Source organism: Portunus trituberculatus, chromosome 17 (assembly GCF_017591435.1).
Source record: "Portunus trituberculatus isolate SZX2019 chromosome 17, ASM1759143v1, whole genome shotgun sequence".
NCBI classification, from domain to species: domain Eukaryota; kingdom Metazoa; phylum Arthropoda; class Malacostraca; order Decapoda; family Portunidae; genus Portunus; species Portunus trituberculatus.
Window position 1 is genome coordinate 19,272,038 of NC_059271.1, and position 20,895 is coordinate 19,292,932.

Below are 20,895 nucleotides of genomic sequence, written 5' to 3' on the forward strand. Positions count from 1 at the left end.
TTAGTCCCTGCGACCACCTGGCGGCACCACGAGGCAGATGTTTCCCGTCACTGTTGGCGGGCCACGACTCCTCATGAGGCCTCACGTTTCGCCTCGCCAACAGCTGAGGACCTTGATAATTTTCTTTGTAACAGAAAACGACTAACATTAATCTTATTTTGGGATAAAAAAAAAAAAACAAGGACGAGTTGGAACAGTCCATGCAGGTTCCCCCCCTGAGTCTGCAGCTCGTCCCGTCAAGCTGCCTGGCACACCGTACACCTTGTTGTATTTATTGCCAAGGTAACACATTGTTGTTTAGTGACCTTAGAGCTGTGCAAGTTTTCTTACTTTTTTTTTAACGAGTGACTTACCAAGCATGAGACACATCACCTGAAACATCTGGCGGGATGTATTCGTACTATAATTACCAGGTTATAAGGAAAAGAGAAAAAAAAAATTACGTCGCGCAGGACCTTGGCGTGCCTCGCTCCTCATTCCTGTAATGTTAAGAGATCGTTTCCCAAGATGTGAGCATCCTTTTTTATACGAATGTAATGGCTGAAGGACGCGCAACAAGTTTAAAAATTGTGCACTAATCAGGTTTGCTCCACATTATCCTGAATTATTTGGATGAAAAAAATCATTGAGGTTTGATGTTTTCTTTCTGATGAACTGAAGGATACCTTTTTCTAACTATGATATGCCGCCCTCCAGAATATTTTTTTGTTCCGCATCGTGTGTGTGTGTGTGTGTGTGTGTGTGTGTGTGTGTGTGTGTGTGCACAAACACATTAATATCAAAACCTGTATGCAATTGCCGGTATATATTACAATCACACACACACACCCGGGAAGCGGTAAGGCAAATGGTCAAGCCTCTTAATGTGTAGCCCCTGTTCACCTAGCAGTAAATAAGTACGGGATGTAACTAACTCGAGGGGTTGTGGCTTCCCTTTCCCGGTGTGTGAAATGTGTTGTGCTCTCAGTCCTACCCGAAGATCGGTCTATGAGCTCTGAGCTCGTTCCGTAATGGGGAAGGCCGGCTGGGTGACCAGCAGACGATCGTGATGGTGAATTACACACACACACACACACACACACACACACACACAGAGCGTAGTGCGTGTAATGTAGTGGTTAGCACTTTCGGCTCAAAACCGAAAAGGTCCGGATTCGACCCGGGCGTGGCGAGGCAAATGGGCAAGCCTTTTTTGTATATATATATATATATATATATATATATATATATATATATATATATATATATATATATATATATATATATATATATATATATATATATATATATATAATGAAGGCTTTTCACGGGAATTTATGGGCTAAAGGGGATACTTTTTGGGGTACCTCTTATCTCAAAGCCCACCCGCTAGGAAACCGTTGCCCCGAATGAGGAAGCCCAACCTACACTCGCACTGTGGACAGGATTCGAACCAGTGCGCTTGGAGACCCCAAAGCGCGCATGGTTCCACTGTACCACGGCGGCCCCTTTAAATGTGTAGCCCCTGTTCATTTAGCAGCAAGTAGGTACGGGATGTAACTCGAGGGGTTCTGGCCTTGCTTTCCCGGTGTGTGGAGTATGTTATGGTCTCAGTCCCACCCGAATATCGGTCTATGAGCTCTGAGCTCGCTCCGTAATGAGGAAGGGTAACTAGCAGACGACCGTGATGAATTACACACACACACACACACACACAGTATAGGAGAGAAAAAAAAGCCTCACGCGTGCCAGATAAGCAGTGAAATTTGAGGCGTCATTACATTCTATATAATGTTTTCTGTTGGAGCAAGAATCTTGAAATTTCTTGACACCGCCACACTGTCCCTGCTCACTACACGACTGTGCACAAGTGGCCACAACTGCAACCACTGACTCATAGAATGGCTATGCAATACAATATTGAATATGTAAATTTAAGGCAAAACTTGTACATTTTCACATAGTTTACCTGATAACATCAACTGTGACAAACAAATAATCATAAACATTCTCTCGGATTTTCCTCAAATGCAATGCTATAATTTTTCAACACTTGTTACTGACGAAGGTAGAAAAAGAGCAGATGTTATATTTTCATCACAAGGAAACCACATCATCAATCACATTTCCTGATGACACGCCTGAGCCAAAGCAGATCTATCAGTACTCATGATTAAGCAAAATGTGATGTACAAAAATTGACAATGCACTTACGTAAGCTAGACTCCCTTCAGTCACCCAGCCTCGCATGCAACGGAACAATTTTTCAATAGAAACTTTCAAGTAAAATATTTCATTGTATGCAATGTACCCTCCTTTATTTTTCTTTCTGAAATCACAGTAAAGATCAGAGCAAGAATATCCAATGTACATATTTCGTCTTTTTCTCAGCTTCCAGGAAATTTAATGTGTCCAGGGCAATTTTGTTTCCTTCTCTCTCTCTCTCTCTCTCTCTCTCTCTCTCTCTCTCTCTCTCTCTCTCTCTCTCTCTCTCTCTCTCTCTCTCTCTCTCTCTCTCTCTCTCTCTCTCTCTCTCTCTCTCTCTCTCTCTCTCTCTCTCTCTCTCGAGCACTACCCAACCCTTTACCTCTCCACATCTATACTCATACCTCATACCCCTGAAGCACCACCTGAGAGCCTCGCACCGTGTAAGAACAATTTTATGATGTACGATTGAACATGTGCAGGTACTCGTAAAGGCTCGCCAACACTCCACCCAGGCCGCGTCCTTGCCAAGACCAGATAGGGTGAGGGCCGCGGGGAAACATTGTATTATAAAGTGGTGAAGAGAATAATGTCTCCAGCCCACCTGCAAACACTAGACCAACGCCTCAACACTGCTGCCTAATTGTTGTGTTTCATCTCAGCATACTCGTTGAATATTTCAGTGATATATAATTATCATTCACCACGGCAGATGAGGTGAAAGGTGTTGTGCTTTTACCTTACAATTGTTGTTGCGCGTATGTTTCTATTAGGTACTACTATTGTTGTAGTTGTCATTTTCATCATTATTCATTATCATCATTATCGTAATCATCATACTTCCACTTTTTTTTGGCTTTTACATAAGACATTCAAACCAGTTTCCGGCTCGCACACTTGACAGTGGCAGCTTTTAGTTCGACGTCCTTCATGGGCCCATTCCCCCCTCAAACTCCTCCCTCTGTACTGACCACCTGGCTAGTATTTGCGTTAGCAGAATACATCTGTAGCATTAAATGTTATTATTCTTAAGTACCGATCCAACAAATAACTATGTAGCACTAAGATTATTAAATACTTTTTTTTTTTTTTTTTTTTTTTTAGTTTTTCTTTTCTATAAAACTGAAGCGTGAATAAAAAGGACGTATGTTAGATAAGAAGGGATGTATGAGTTGTCAAGAAAGCATTCCAGTAGTGCATGCAGTGTCTTCAAACATCAAGCCAGCAATTATATAAGTGGCATTATCAAGACTGCTATGTTTATATTAGCAAGGTAACTCGAGATTGGTGATAAGGATATAATGGTGGATATGAGGAAAGTGAAAAAGTCGCCCAGAATGATATCTAACTCAAGGTCCGTACATGTATGTTTCTAGTGACTTTGATCTAACTCAAAAATAAACCAACGTCATGATGGTGTGTACCTTCTACGCAGTCGAATACGTGCTCGCCGAGCCGTCACTCCTGTTGTTTTGCTTCCTGCCTCACCGCCGCCTTAATGACCACATAACAATTTAAAAGCGATCGAGTCTTGTCTTATCTTTTCTTTTCTTCTCCCTCCTACTTGTGCCTCCTCCAAGCGGTGATAACTTCTCCAGATCTCAGCAAACCTTAACTCTTCTTGGCTCATCTCGTGTGCCATCAATTTATTGTTCCATCCGTTGCCGCCGCACCTTCTCTCTCGCCTGCCTGTGAGTCAATAGCTTTCCAAGTATTCATTTACCAATCTCGTTCTGCTGGAGATTCTAGTTAACTAAAGACCTTCAGTGGTACTCACTTTGATTTATGACCTTTCCTGATTACATATGATCAAAACATGATTAGCATGAGGAAGGTCACTCACAAGAAGGTCACTGGTACGTAGAGTCCCTCTGAGGCAGCTTTCCCCCCAACCTATAAGTGGGAGAGGGACGGCGCAAGTCCCTTGATGCCAGGCCCAGAGTATATACAGTATATACTCTGGCCAGGCCGACTCGGTGTTTGTAGGAGGGCGGAGGACGCAGGTCTCAGTGGACCCGCCCACACCCACGCTGGGCCTGTTTATAAGACGGTGATAGTGGTGTGTGTGTGTGTGTGTGTGTGTGTGTGATCGCGCGCGCGGGCCTGCACTGCATACATAATTACATGCGCAAGAATGTATGTACTGGCACTAAATATAGGCAGAGAACAAAGCATGACCTCCAAACAGAATGTGTGTTTATACAAGTGTGTGTGCGTGTAGAATATGTATATGTGTGTGTGTGTGTGTGTGTGTGTGTGTGTGTGTGTGTGTGTGTGTGTGTGTTTAAATAAATATCGAAACGTGCAGTACCCAGCTGGCTCCCTCAATATCGTACGTGTCAACAGACCCAGTTTGCGCTGCACCGTCATCGCTCCGCTTGACTGCTGAGGCTTTCAACTCGCTTCTGTTGCTTTATCATGTTCAAAGTTCACGCCTTTCCCACTGTCTGAGGTTTTTTAACTCATAATCTTGTTCTACGATATCTAAAGTTCAAACCTCTCTCTTCTCACTCACAGGAAGACAAGGAGGTGTACTGCTCGTCGCACGTCCCCAAGCCAGGCCCCGGACACCTTGATGGCGACGCAGTGGGCATCAGGTCGGCACTCAATGTACCCCGCTCGGCACAATTCGTCAATGACCAAATTAGACCGGGTGGCCGACCCTCTATCGATGGGGATGCGATGGGTCTCAAATCAAGGGTAAGAGATAATGTTTTCATGTATTTATCATCTTTGAATTTGTGTATAAAGAGTAGAGCTTAATGAAATGGTAGTGCCTCACGTCTAGCTCCACTGAAGCGAAATCAAACACCTGCCACGTCACCACAGTGAATGTAACAGGTGCAGCCATTTCCTGGACCCCCGTAGTACTTACACCTACATGGCGCCTACACGCGCGCCTACACTTCTTCACCCACAAGATTCAAGCCGACGTAGCACTCCTGGCTGCCCTCCCGCTCCCCCACAGGTCAAATACTTCTGCCCAATTCGGAGTGGTGGCGAGCTGCTCGCCTCATACCTCAGCATAATAGGCAACACGCCCCGGCACTGCCTTGCTCGCCCAGCCAGACAGAGACTCTAGGACGACTAAAACACGAAGAACACGCTATGCAACAGTGACTGTGGGCGATGCAAAAAATGAAAAAGAAAAAAAGTAAAGAAAGGTCCGGCATCATATCAATTCCCCTCTTTCCGCGACACGCCCCTAGTCACGCCCACGCCGCCGCAAGAAACCTGAGAGTCCAGTACCTCTTTTTCATGGTCGTCTAGAAAGTGAGAGTAGCGGAGGTGGTGTGTGGGGTAAGGGTACTGCTCGCCAAGGAGTGAAGGGAAGAATGAGGGTAGGAGGTCGACAAACGTGCACCTGCAACACTCATCTGACCTTCCCTCATACTTACAGGTGTTAAGTTAATCACGTTTCCTTACATTATGCCACGACTTAAGTGGTAGTAACATTTATGCTCCATCCTATCCTTTCTGCACATCATTAGAAGCTCGAAAAGCGTACACCTGCAACACTCAGCTGACCCTTCCTTCCCACTATAAAAAAAATAGTAGGTGTAAAGTCGATCATGTTTCTCTATATTATACCACAACTAGTGATATTATTTTGCGCTGTGTCCTTCTTAAACATGACCCTCTTCGCAGTCTTTCCAGTCTTCTCTTTACTCTTAAGGAAGTCTTCGTATACTACATTCACACACATTTAATTCATTATATCCTCTGCACACAGCGCACCTTACGCAAACTTTCGACAGATCAATAATATAGTACCTTGTTATTCGCGGTACGTAACAGTTAACATGACCCTGTTACGCTTCGTACCTTACTCACAAGTCTGCTGTTCATTCTAGGAGTTTTGCTATAATAATTTCTGCAGACCCGCCCCCCCCCCTCCATGCTGGCAACCTGCACCCTATTCAAATGGTGTAGACATCTTTTTTTGGCGGTTTGCAACACCCCAGAGACACCCTGCACCTGATTTGAACAGTCTGGACCTGATTGTGGACACTTAGCTCCACACTCACTTCGTACCACCACTACTTACGTATACCTGAGTCACTTCAGTAATATCCCAGTTCGATGTTTCTTGATATTCAAGACAACGTTTGTAGATGTAGGCACTAAGTATTGTGTTCTTACGCTTTCATCTTTTAGAAATTTCTCTTTTGAATCACGTTCTTTTATAAGAGATCTAATTTTGTTATCTGATGTGCACCTGACTGACTTCTCTCTAGGCGACGTCACCATACTCCAACGGCTCTGTGGCATGAGTGTTTCTATATATACTGTAAGTGTTAGTTTATATTCTATATCATAGCCAAATATTTTTTTCTTTCCTATATTTCCTTTATTACTTTTAATATTTCAATTAATATTTTTTTGTTTTAATTCGTACACAATTTGGATGTTTTCCCTAACTCCTTGTAACGCTTTTCTCGTGATTCATAATGACTTTCATATTTCTGGTAACTCGTTTTCGTCTTGTAATGTCTGCTGCCTTACGTTTACCAGACACATTAACTCTGATACATGTCCTTGTTATTAATTTTCACTTATCATTACATTCACCTTAATTACTTCTACCTCCACCTTCTAACATCACGTTAATTAACTCTGTATAATTCTTCTCTCGCTAAATTTGCTATCTAGCGTTCACTTACCTATTTCTTTACGTATTTATCTTTTCTTCCCATAAAATGTAATTTCAAGTTTCATATCGTTAACTTTTTCACCTCTTGCTAGTATTCTATGATTAATGTTTTCCCTTTCTAATTATGTGCTATCATTTCTCTTGATTAATTTATTTCCACTACGTATTAAGATTCAGCAATGATTCATATACACAAATTTTTAAGACAGGATTTTATTGATTAAACTTTTCCTTTGAACTCACGTCTCTCAACACATAATAATTTCTCACACTAACTTCAGGCATTTTTTTTTCCCCTAGAAATATTTTTAGGTGAAATTCGACTCAAATACACAATAATTTCAGTTTATTTCTTTATAACTTTTCCCCTAATGTGCTTTCCCTGCCTCACGTTCACCTTTACTAACCAACGCTGATGTGACGCCCGTTCATTTTTGCAGGGGAACGGGAGCGGAACGGGCTCTGAGAACGGCCACAACTCCTCCTTCGGAGAATACAAGTATGGCCGGTTTGACAGCTCGGCTTTGCACATCGCGCACGCCCTCAACGCCACCAAGATACAACGTGTCTACGATAAACCCATCGATCACTACCTGGTGAGTAATAATTATTATAGCACGCTTGTATGCAGCACGCTTTTATCCCTCTGCCACCACCACTACCACCACCACTTGAATTCCTAACAATTTTGACAGCCTCAATTACCAACAATTTTGACAAGCCTTCTACCATCACCTTTTACCCTCATCACCACCTTTGTAGCATTCACCACCAACACGCCATACAAAGCCTCAACCCAAACCATTCTTCCCCAACACACAATCGTCCATTCACTCTATTCTCACCCACCATCCCATCCCTGACACACTCAATTCAATTACCACCTACCAACACTATTCTCTCTTCCCCTGCCAAGATTACACACACACACACACACACACACACACACACACACACACAGAGAGAGAGAGAGAGAGAGAGAGAGAGAGAGAGAGAGAGATGAGAAGACAACACACACACACACACACACACACACAGAGAGAGAGAGAGAGAGAGAGAGAGAGAGAGTTCCACAGCTGACTCAATATCTCTGCACCCACACAAGGAAGCAAATAAGCACGATACCTCACTTATCTATACTATCTGGTACGCTACACAACCCGGTCTCCCAATACCACACTCTAAAACAATGTTCTTCTGAATCAATACACGAAAACAGTGCTAAAAACATGGAGATAAGTGTCAGAATGCAACGAAAACGCATGATTAGACTGTATTGTTATCATTATTGCCAATTTTTGTCAACATTACTTCAGGTGTTTCATTATAGTCTTATGCGTGTATTTTCCAACATCTAAATAAGTTTCCAGTGGGCAGACGAGTAACCTCCAGAGTATGCGGCAGATAATAAAAACGACATTTTGTTTTCCTGCATTGATGTCTAGAACTGGTTTCCTGGTTATCTCTCAGTATCCGTAAATACACTGTTCGGAGAGAGAGAGAGAGAGAGAGAGAGAGAGAGAGAGAGAGAGAGAGAGAGAGAGAGAGAGAGAGTCTCCATTACAGAATACAGAAAAGCGTCATCAGGCCGTGTTTTTTCAGCGTCCTCCTAGCATTCCCTTGTGTGTGTGTGTGTGTGTGGTGGAGCATGGAGAATACACGTTACTGGGACGCTTTGAACGGCTGTCACTGTGTTAGAACGCTTTTATGTCTAATCTCATAACAGCCAAAATAGAGTTAACTGAACGACTGCGTACAGAGGTGGTGAGGAGCGAGGTAGTGGAGGTGGTGACGGGCTCGGTCCACCAAACGCCCGCGGCAGAATGGGGGTGAGGAGGCTGAGTCTGGCCGCCCACACTCCGCCTCCTGTCCGAGTAGCTTCTCTGAATCGCTGGCCGCATAGGTCGAGTGTCTGATGCATCTTGACCGCACTCCTGAGTACACCCTTGTAAAAGGAGTCAGTCTCCCGTGAATTAAGGCAGAATGAATTCTACTGCCACAGGCTTCGCTCTTTTATGTAAAGAGGTAATGTTGTCCCTCTTGACGACGATTTGAGAAAGGCCTCTCTGTGTGCCTCTTGGCGGAAGTTGGTATTGAAGTGTCAAATTACTAGATGGAGCAGCATCCGTTTTTCACTTCTTGCTTTCAACGGTGTTTTGACCCAGAAATCGTCAGACGCTTGGCCTTCTTTATCCACAGGAGTGCTTGTGATGATGGCCGAAGGGAAGAAACCCTCTCCCCAACTATCATTTATCACAAGCATTGGCGACGGTCAGAAATCCGAATTTAAGATGCTCGATTCTCCAAGACTTGGCAACACCGGTTGTCGGTATGAGGAAGCTTTCGGGTGCCAAGTCTCGCCAGCCAACCGATCCCTGTGTAATGGCACGCCATTGCTTCCGCTCACAGATCCAAATATTGCGTCACGGGGTGGGACAGACACCTCCGAGGTCTGGCCACGCTCTGGCGCAAAGCTGAACAACATTTATTGTCAGGGAATTATCTGTTCAACCTTCAATATTCTTTCTCTTAAAAGACTATAATATTATTGATGTATTCGTATGTATCTATGTATCAGCATGCACTGCTGGCGATTAACAGAATGAGGGAGGGAGGTCACCTTACCTCCAAAAGAAGTATGCCCGCTCAGTCCTCAGTCATACAAGTCCTTGTTTTTAAGCTCTGCCCACCCGCTCAAAACCTGAAATTGCAGACCTGGCGGCGATGGGGGCGGCGGCAGAGTAACTGTGCTAAATTTTCCCACAAGCTGCCCGCCACTTGTTGAGTGAAGGGGGGGAGGGTGAGTGCACACACTTGATACCAGTTACACAGCAATCTGTTGACCGCGGCCACGACTAAAAAGTATTTCTGATCCAAATGAAATACAAATCACCAAAATTTATGAATGTAAGTAGTACCTACCGTGAATGTGTTTCCTTCTATAGTCAGCGACGGACATTTTGGGACACCCGTTTGTGTGGTTTTGTCTCAATCGTATTTCCGCCTATTGATATGAATAGCATGCTCAGACTGTTCACCCAAGTGTAAGTTCTGGAGTTTCTCTGTTGAGTTTCAGTTATGGCCACACTCCTTTGGATTTTCAACTTTATAGTATACTACATTTTCAGTAACCACCCTTAACTAAGTATATAAACGAACAAACCGTTTTCTCTTTCCTATCAAAGACAGAAAATCTATAAATAAGTAGTAAATATCGGTCCATTAGCTTGACTTCAGTGGCTGGTTCTATATTTAAAATTGTAATGAGACGTTGAATTAATTCCTCGAACTCAAATTGCTAATCGGGGACACTGTATCTCCCCCATCATTTTTTTTTCTCTCTCTCCTTTTCTCTCGCAGTTGTTTTTTTTTTTCCTCCATTAGCGATTTTTTTCTTTTCTTTTTATATTAAGATTCATGACAACAATAATTGAGTATCACTTGCAATGATTATAGAGAAGTCCGATTAAGCGCAACTCCCTTCAGTAAATGGCGAAAACTCCTTACTGAATGACATCCTCTGTTAAAGGTTGGATAGCTGGGCCAACAAAAAATAAATAAATGAATAGATAAAAGACAATTATCGTAATCAGTATTGCTCCCTCTGCCTGTCTGTCTGTCTAATGGTGATCAAAATGGTGTACCAAAGCGGTCGGTTATTAATCTAGTTCCATTTGTAAAGATTATGACGCCGCATATATTCTGATCATTAAATTTCCTATCGTGATGACACTGACATTGAACATTCAGGTCTTTGACCATTAATAATATATTTGATCAAGGCTTTTAGAAAGTTGCCGAGCGTCCAGCGGATAAAGGATGTCATATGACATGAACTAGACCTGAATTCTTCAAATTACAAAGAAAGTGGAGTAGTAAATATGTGAAATGAAGCGCATTTACAAAAAAGTTAAGTGTCAAAGGTTTGCGTGTAATGATTATTGGTCATCTTATCTTCTTATAATAAAACAATAAAACCTCTCTCTCTCTCTCTCTCTCTCTCTCTCTCTCTCTCTCTCTCTCTCTCTCTCTCTCTCTCTCTCTCTCTCTCTCTGTGTGTGTGTGTGTGTGTGTGTGTGTGTGTGTAGCTATCTATCTATCTATCTATGTGTGTGTGTGCGTGTGCGCACACGCGAGCACGCACTATTTTGTAAAAAACGAATCACGGTCATCAGAGCGGAGGTGGGCGGCGTGGGCTAGGGCGGGGTCTGGGCGGGTCCGTGTGGGTCTGGGCGTCACCGCCACCCCGTCATGAGTTGAACGTCACTGTGGCCACACCGTAGTGCGTGGTGGACTCCACACCCCTTACCCGCCCACTATCGATACTTAAACTGAGGACCATTATTCACGTTAAAGCTCCTACAAAGCATGCATGAGTAGTAAGTGCTAATGAAGTATGGCTGTGAGGGGAGCTGATCCGATTGGGCAGCATACATTAGCAAAATTGCTTTTAGTTTTCACGTCACTCAGCCTTCACTGTCCACACTCTGTACATTAAACACTGGAAGGAAGGGTGGGTGAGGAGGGCGGAGAAAGGGAAGAGCATTACGTATTAGAAAACGGAGGAAGGGGAGGGATATCCGGCACCACGCCCAAGTATAGGCCGCTGCGATTCTTTATATATGGTCCTGGGAGGGCAAGTAGGGGCGTGGCGTCCTTTTTAACCTCCTTCCCTGAAGGCCCCTCACATGGCAAGTTCAGGTGGAGGCTCTCCCAGGTGTAGGGACCTGGGCGCGCCCGCCACACCTGGCGCTCCACCTGGGTTACTCCAGCCAGCACACTGCCTTCCGCACTGCGCATTAATTCTCATCCCTATCCCTCCCTGATGGTTGTTACTGCGCTCACTTAACAATAGTACGACCCTTGCACCATCATATCATCCACACAGTATCTCCAGCCAGTCTCAAGTACCACATGACTTGGCTTACAGTGACCAATCTAGGCAGAGGATGATCTCCAACGCGTCTTTGCCTAGGGCATCAGTGACGCATGGAAGTGATTCATTTCTTCTTTCCATAATAATGAAATACTTTGTAACACCAGAAAGGTATATTCATCAAAGACCATCAAAATATTTCTATTTGCAAATACCTCAAATCTTCATCACCAGAAGTTGCGCCACTTGTCACCGATTCTTGTCACCATCGGAATGATGTTTCCATATAAGAACAGCCGACCCTTGCCTTGTCATCGGGCGGCCCGCTGGGTTAGCAATTGTGGCTGAAGAAAAATATTCATCAGTGACACCAAACGCGGATAACTATACAAGGTGCGTTGAAGTTCTCGCAAAGGAAGATGTGCACAAGAGAACAGTAGGAGGGGAGGGTAGGGGTGAGGAAGAAATGGGAATAAAAAACAATATATGGCAAGGAAGAGAGTCATGTGGCAGGAGTGGAGGCGAAGGGATGAAAGACAGGTGGGGTAGTACAAGCTGCTAGTCCACACACTGGCCTTATTTGGCCCCCCAGCCCTCGGTCTCCCCTTCTTGTGTGTGTGTGTGTGTGTGTGTGTGTGTGTGTGTGTGTGTGTGTGTGTGTGTGTGTGTGTGTGTTGGGACAAGAGGAAGATATATCATAAGTTACATCATAAAAGTTCAAGCAGCAGAAGAATATTGATTTCCTTCCAAACAAAACACTTGATATTTTAACACCCCACCTCCCCCTCACCCTTAATGCACACACGTACGTATACACACAAATAGTGCACACACGCCCACTATAGCGCTTGTCTATACTCGCCCACACATATAAACCTACACACACGCCTACGCGACAGGCGTAGTTCCGCACACACATGTGCTGATGGAATGACCAGGAGACGACTGTGGTGAATTATACACACACACACACACACACACACACACACGCCCGGTAGCTCAGTGGTTAGAGCGCTGGCTTCACAAGCCAGAGGACCGGGGTTCGATTCCCCGGCCGGGTGGAGATATTTGGGTGTGTCTCCTTTCACGTGTAGCCCCTGTTCACCTAGCAGTGAGTAGGTACGGGATGTAAATCGAGGAGTTGTGACCTTGTTGTCCCGGTGTGTGGTGTGTGCCTGGTCTCAGGCCTATCCGAAGATCGGAAATAATGAGCTCTGAACTCGTTCCGTAGGGTCTGGCTGTCTCGTCAGAGACTGCAGCAGATCATACAGTGAAACACATACACACCGCGTAATGTAGTGGTTAGCACGCTCGGCTTACAACTGAAAAGGCCTGGGTTCGAGTCCCAGGCGCGGCGAGGCAAATGTAAAGCCTCTTAATATGTAGTCCCTGTTCACCTAGCAGCAAGTAGGTACGGGATGTAACTCCAGGGGTTGTGGCTTCGCTTTCCTGGTGTGTGGAGTGTGTTGTGATCTCAGTCCCACCCGAAGATCGGTCTATGAGCTCTGAGCTCGTTTCGTAACGGGGAAGGCTGGTTGGATGACAAGCAGACGACCGTGGTGAACTACACACACACACACACACACACACACACACACACACACACACACACACACACACCACTTAAAAAAAATCACAAAAAAATCAGCGTGAGTACATTCCCATTTATATTCATTTTTTGTCAATAGATTACTGCTACTACTACTACTCCCTACCACACGCACACATACACACGAACGCACGCATTCACAGTATCATATTACATGAAATATCCTCACACACACACACACACACACACACACACACACACACACACACACACACACACACACACACACACACACACACACACAAAGGTGTTCAAATATGCTAACACACTCTTACCAAACACAATTCCACACGCATATAATTTCCTCGTCGTGAGCACTATTGGGTCGCCGCCAAAGGAGCGGAAGCAGCGTGCAACCCTATGCTAGTGAACCGATGCGAGGGGATCGACGTGATGTACAGAATGCAGCGAGCCACTCATTACACACCTTGCACTGAGTGGTTATATCACGCACGCCTACTCCAACACCTGCAGGAGCGAGTACCTTTACACAGCAAAGAAGGACGAAAGGAAGACTGCAACCATTGAAAATAATCACACTAATAAGCTGTAGACGAGGTAGATCTTTAGAAGCATGCAAGTCTGACAAGACAGGAAAGTAGAGGAGAGGAGGGTCAGATGACTGCGGTTGAGAGAAAGGGAAAAGCTGGTTAATTACAAGGAAATGGTGGGAACAGGGAAAGCAATGGGAATGGGAGGATGGCAGTGGTAAGGTATGTGAGGCATGAATGCGGCTGAAAAATGGCAGGTACACAATAAGAAATGGATGGGATGGGCGTGTGGCTGCTGTTTACAATGCGAAGCCGTGGGAAGTGGAGGCACACTAGGGTGGTGTGTTGTGTGTCTGCCGCGCAGGAGTGACATCGAATGGGAGAACTGTGTGTAAGAGAAGTAACAGAAATAGAGAATGAGAGATTAACTGGGTTTGGTGGTTAGGGCCAGCTAGGGCAGTGTGTAGGGAATCTTATGACACCAAATAGCTACTGAGTGACAGTTATGCATGGTATGGGATGTTGTGTGTTGTGTGTGTGTGTGTGTGTGTGTGTGTGTGTGTGTGTGTGTGTTTGTGTACATGCTCATGTGTGCACGCACGCATGCGGTATATTATGAACAGGTAACAGGTTTAGATGCATTAAGTTACAGTTAGATATAAGACTTTGCGCACGTGTGTGTGTGTGTGTGTGTGTGTGTGTGTGTGTGTGTGTGTGTGTGTGTGTGTGTGTGTGTGTGTGTGTGTGTGTGTGTGTGTGTGTGTGTGTGTGTGTGTGTGTGTGTGTGTGTGTGTGTGTGTATGTGTGTGTGTAATTAACCACGGTCGCCTGCTGGTCACCCAGCCAGTCTTCCCCATTACGGAGCGAGCTCAAAGCTCATAGACCGATCTTCGGGTAGGACTGAGACCACAACACACTCCACACACCGGGAAAGCGAGGCCACAACCCCTCGAGTTACATCCCGTACCTATTTACTGCTAGGTGAACAGGGGCTACACATTAAGAGGCTTGCCCATTTGCCTCGCCGCGCTGGGACTCGAATCCGGCCCTCTCGATTGTGAGTCGAGTGTGCTAACCACTACACTACGCGGTGTGTGTGTGTGTGTGTGTGTGTGTGTGTGTGTGTGTGTGTGTGTGCGTGTGTGTGTGTGTGTGACGAAATAGGTATGCGTGTACGTGCGTACGTGCGTATGTAGAAGTACCAAGAATTACTTTCACTCCAAGTGGTTTGAAGTCTCTTCTAGCATACCTCTCTTCCCTTTCCTTTCCATTTCTCCTCACTTGCGTCTGTGTTTCCTCGACTCCTCTCACCCTATATTTGTCTTTCCCTCTCAGTTCGATCACCTCACTGAGAAGGTCAAGGAAAAGATGAATAAACACAGCGGAAGGTACGCAGTGAAGTGAATAAAGAGTTGAGACAAGCCAGCTGTGTGTGTGTGTGTGTGTGTGTGTGTGTGTGTGTGTGTGTGTGTGTGTGCGAGCGCGCGCACGTGCTAGTGGGTGGTTTCTGGTGCAAGTAATGCCTCCACCTTTTCGTCGCCATTAATTTGTGCTGTTGTAATAACGTTTTGGTGAGGGCGGTCACAAGAGACGCTCGCTGGCGCCGCTTCACACGCTACTTCCGCACCACCTCGGAGCTGCCACACGGCCCCATTACTGAAAGAGAGAGAGAGAGAGAGAGAGAGAGAGAGAGAGAGAGAGAGAGAGAGAGAGAGAGAGAGAGAGAGAGAGAGAGAGAGAGAGAGAGAGAGAGAGAGAGAGAGAGAGAGGAGACGGTGTGGGTCCAGCAGTGGCCGGCAGAGGAACTGGCCGCCGGTGTACCGCTATGTAAGAAGGAACTTCCCAGGTGGGCTGCCAGGTGGGCCGGCAAGACGACCCGAACAGAGCCAGGACTTGTAATCGACCTTTCATTTCAAGAATAACATTTTCTTTGCCAATAAACGTTCGGATGATATAAGACTTCTGCATCTAGAACATCAGGTATCCCTTTTATCAGCAGAGAAGAACAATGAAGTTACGTTCAACAAATACATTCATGCCAATTTTTTTTCTAGGAGGTTGAAAATTATATTATCCGTGACCATTCCTATTTGTTGACTCCGTGCACCAGTGTCGTGACGGTCTGTTACGTGCCGCTGGTGTGAACTACTAATTGTTGTGATCGCTGTGCTGCATGGTGTGTTTGTTGTTGTTCAAGCTATGGTTACTGCTCTCCTTGCTCTGTGTGTGTGTGTGTGTGTGTGTGTGTGTGTGTGTGTGTGTGTGTGTCTAAGTGTGTGTCTAGGTGCGTCTGTGTGCGCGCGTGCAACAGCGTTCCTTCACCCCGACACACTTGGCTTAGTACACTGCCGACCCCTCCTGCAGCCCTACTCCTCCTACTCCTCCTCATATTCCCTTCTTTCCCCCCTTCCCTTCTCTATCTCTCTCTCTCTCTCTCTCTCTCTCTCTCTCTCTCTCTCTCTCTCTCTCTCTCTCTCTCTCTCTCTCTCTCTCTCTCTCTCTCTCTCAAGCAACCATCCAAAAACTTCCTTCCAACAGCATCAACATCACCCACCACCACTCCAGCGATCGCCTCCCTCCATGGAATACACTCATGAGGAAGCATCGCCGCCGGTGGATAGCGGAGGAGATGGTGAAGGAGCTGGCAACGGCGGGTGAACGGCTCCTACTCAGCTAACTGTTCTTCCCACCCTGCCGGCCCACGCCATCCACCCCCACTACACCTGCACCGGTCTTTCCACACCTGTCTACCGCTCTCCGATATCATCCTATTCTGCTTCTCATCCATCTTGCACATCCCTAACGTACTATTACATAACAAAATGTCAGGCTGCGGACATTCTTCAGGTTATGTAGCACTACAGTTGACACCAGTAGTTTTGTCAAGAGTTTGGTGAATTTCTCGTCGTAAATATGGAATGGTAATCAATATCTGGAAGGATGAACTAGCTTTATATTAAGTTCATCGCACAGACCAAGAAGAAACAATGTTATAAGCGAAGTACATGCACGATTTTTACTTTTTTTTCTTACCTATAGGAAATATTTTAGAGGATATAACATACTTTCATGTAGGTAATAGTGAGTTCTCATTAGGTGCAGATATACTACACCATCACAGCTGTCTCGCGTAATACTAATACAACTGGCCCATTTGTACACTTAGCACTTCTGACCCTCCCGTTACACCTGCACCCTTCCCTACTACACACCGCCGGAAGAACACCTGCTGCGGCCCCATGCACGCTATTTTTGCACTGGTAATTAATTCAATCAGCCGGTCCATGTTCATTCCTAAGGTTAATACTAAGCTTCCGGACATAAAACAGAGGAGCGCCCGTGTGTGTGTGTGTGTGTGTGTGTGCTTAATTCACCACGATCGTCAACTGGTCACCCAACCAGCCTTTCCTCTACGGAAAGAGCTCAGAGGTTATACTAACCGATCTTCGGGTAGGACTGAGACCACATCACGCACCACACATACCGGGAAAACGAGGCCACAACCCCTCGAGTTACATCCCGTACTTATTTATTGCTAGGTGAACAAAGTCTACACATTAAGAAGCTTGCCCATTTGCCTATTTGTTCCTGGGACTCGAACCAGGGCCCTCTCGGTTGTGAGCCATTACACTTCGCGGTGAGAGAGAGAGAGAGAGAGAGAGAGAGAGAGAGAGAGAGAGAGAGAGAGAGGAGAGGGGAGGGAAGGGGAGGGGGACGTGCAAGCTGAGAGCAAAAACGCAATTGGTATATTGACATTGTATGTGTTTGTTTACCACCACTCCCCCCCTCTCTCTCTCTCTCTCTCTCTCTCTCTCTCTCTCTCTCTCTCTCTCTCATTCTCTTTAGAACATAATGTAAGGATGACAATTTGCGGAAGTGAGAGTAATTTGCCCCGGGTCAGCTAACGATGCGGGACGACGGGGTGGCCTTGTCTCTTTCCTTCATGATGATGATGATGATGATGATGGGGTTGGTGGTGATCATGGTGGTGGTGGATTTTCGTGACCCCCGCTCTAATGCAAGATTCTTTTGGTGTCACGTGATTATTAGTGACCCTAAAATATTTTACTTGTTTAAGAAGAGAAACTTTATAGGTTAAGGATGGTGGGATGTGTGTGTGTGTGTGTGTGTGTGTGTGTGTGTGTGTGTGTGTGTGTGTGTGTGTGTGTGTGTGTGTGTGTGCAGTGGATAAAGTAGAATTGTTGGTTTTATTGTTGGTGCTCATCACGAAATAGGAAATGACTAAAAAAGAATGGCTGTCAGCTTGTCATGATAGTTGGGATGCAGGTGCTGGTTACGGTGGTAGCAAATGCTTTTATTAATACTAATGATGTCACACTGGGTAAACCAGAACGTAGAGGAAATGTGGTGGTGATGTTTTAATTGGCGACAACAATGACTAATGTGAATGTACTGAATCACAAAAACAACTGGTCTATCACACACACACACACACACACACACACACACACACACACACACACACACACACACACACACACACACACACACACACACACACACACACACACACACACACATTTCTTAGTTAACGGAACTTTGTTGCTCTTCAGGATGTGGCGTTGCAGAAGCAAATGGAGATGCAACACCGCTTGGAGGAGGACGACCTTTATAAGAAGTTCGCCAAGCAAAGGGCTGCGGAAGAGGCCAAAATGGACGACTACATCAAAGAAGAGTGGGAGTCTGAATTGGAGAAGCTGACTGCACAGTGAGTCTGGACAAGTAGTCTACTGTACCTTGCTTTCTGCTCCTGCTCTCCTCTTTTAGATTTCTACACGTCCTCTGCATCCTGTCTTCTTATCAGGACGAAGATGTTAAACCAGACCACTATCCCTGATCACACACACACACACACACACACACACACACACACACACACACACACACACACACACACACTATACAATCAACAAATGACAGACTAAATAACCAAACAAAATATCATTAACGTAACCTTGATTTTGACACTTCATACATTTAACATTTCCAGAGCCTGTTTTTACCACCTCCTTCTCCTGTTTGATCTGGCATGAATTTATCCTGTTTTTGACGCGTTTCCCTCGCCCTTTCCTCACCCTGACCAACGCAGGTTTGAGAGAGACCTAGCCACCAAGCGTAGGTCAAGGGAGGATTCCAAGGTCCTGACGGTGAAGCATCAGCGCGAGAGAGAGGAGCTTGAGAAGAACATGACCATCAAGAGAGACATGAAGAAGGAGAACCTAACCCGTAAGATGCTGGAGCACGAAAGGTACGTCACGGCGACAAGAATATAATGAATGGATCGCATTCTCAAACTTTGTCACCTTCTCTCAACTACTTTTAGCAAACTCTTGTGGAAGTTATTTATTTATTTTTTTAATGGTGTTTTCGTGATATCAATAATAGTTTGACGATGATTCTGCACCATCAATAAAAAAAAAGTAGCCATGAGAACTTGACAGATAATCTCGGTGACCTTTGGAAACAACTCTGGTAAAATAACAAAGCATTTCAAAGAAGGCTACATGTCAAGAGTATCAGCCAAATGCTAAGTACCACTATACTTTATATATATATATATATATATATATATATATATATATATATATATATATATATATATATATATATATATATATATATAGATAGATAGATAGATAGATAGATAGATAGATAGATAGATAGATAGATAGGTATAGATATAGACAGATAGATAGATAGATAGATATAGATACACACACACACACACACACACACACACACACACACACACACATTATAGTTAGTTCCCTCTCAAAGCCTCCCTCTTCCTATCCACTGCTGCGAATTTGTCTTGCGCATTGCATAGATGTAGATACTCGTTGATTTGAATAGTATTTATGTGTAATAGATGTTTTGTTACATTAACGTATGTTACTTATGCGTTACATAGTGAAAATTTCTTATGCTTTTCTCTAATATTCATGAAAACTTCCGATAATTAACTCTTTTCTGACTTTTTTCCAGTCATCTTTACCAACGTGGTGATGCACAACGGATCACCAATAACATAAAAGTGAACCATATGTGTGTGTGTGTGTGTGTGTGTGTGTGTGTGTGTGTTAACCCATGTGATGGAAGGCGATGCAGGTCGTGTGCGTTGACAGGTGTCGGTGGTATGTGGTGAGGCTGAGTCATGCGGCGTCGCCGAGTGCCAGATGAGGTGGTGTCGATTAAGTGTTGAGTGACTATGTAGGTGTCGTGTTTAGTTCTAAATGGACAGTGAGATGTAATATACGATACAATAAACAGCACATGATCAATTTTATCAACCAGGTCATTACTCAATTACTAAAGTAAAATGTATTCGTTCTCAAAATCAGATAGTCAGCACTATGTTGAGCGGAATCACCTTTGTAATCAATGCCGCGTAACGCAAAAGATAACAAAAATTAAATGTAATATATATTGCAGATCTAAATTTGTTAAATATTTATTCCATAGAATAAGTTTCCGCTGTCATGAAGTAAGCTCTTAGACAAGACATATATATATATATATATATATATATATATATATATATATATATATATATATATATATATATATATCACAGCAGGAAAGCCATCTAACAGTCTCACACTCACCAAGTGAACTGACAATGCAGAAAGAGATGTATTTCTTGCATAATTTGGGCACAGGTTATCTAATGATGAAAGCTGGGCACACAAGCATGTCTTGAAACACAAGGCTCATGAAGTCTCCTTTCCCAGGGCGGCTACAGCAGCACTGGTGGACAAACACAGCAAGGAGATGATGCGCCTCATACAGGAGAAGAGATCCGAATACATGGAGGAAGAAGAGGTGATAGACCACTACCCAGCTCAACCTCCACCACCAATGCCGCCGCCACAGACCAAGACCGACATCTACATGGACCCAGACGAGTTTGCTGAGGTGGACCAGCTGGCTATTCAGGTGAGAATGGTGCTGATACTTAAATAAACCACGATGATAATGCAGATGTGTGATGACACTCGATTTTTAGCTTGTCATGGCAACAACGATCTCTCTTGGGAGAATAGTAGTAATTAGTAATTAC

The 20,895-nt window shown here is 44.6% G+C and overlaps 1 protein-coding gene across 3 annotated transcripts in view; it reads left to right on the forward strand.

Moving 5' to 3' along the window:
* Positions 1-20,895, forward strand: part of LOC123504987 (hillarin-like) — a 44,590-nt gene that overhangs the window by 15,857 nt on the left and 7,838 nt on the right. For all 3 annotated transcript variants that reach the window (XM_045255975.1, XM_045255976.1, XM_045255977.1), the window contains exons 3-7: positions 4,702-4,884; positions 7,279-7,434; positions 18,389-18,543; positions 18,925-19,083; positions 20,567-20,771. In XM_045255975.1, the coding sequence (XP_045111910.1) occupies positions 4,702-4,884; positions 7,279-7,434; positions 18,389-18,543; positions 18,925-19,083; positions 20,567-20,771 (858 nt within the window). The remainder of the gene's footprint in view (positions 1-4,701; positions 4,885-7,278; positions 7,435-18,388; positions 18,544-18,924; positions 19,084-20,566; positions 20,772-20,895) is intronic.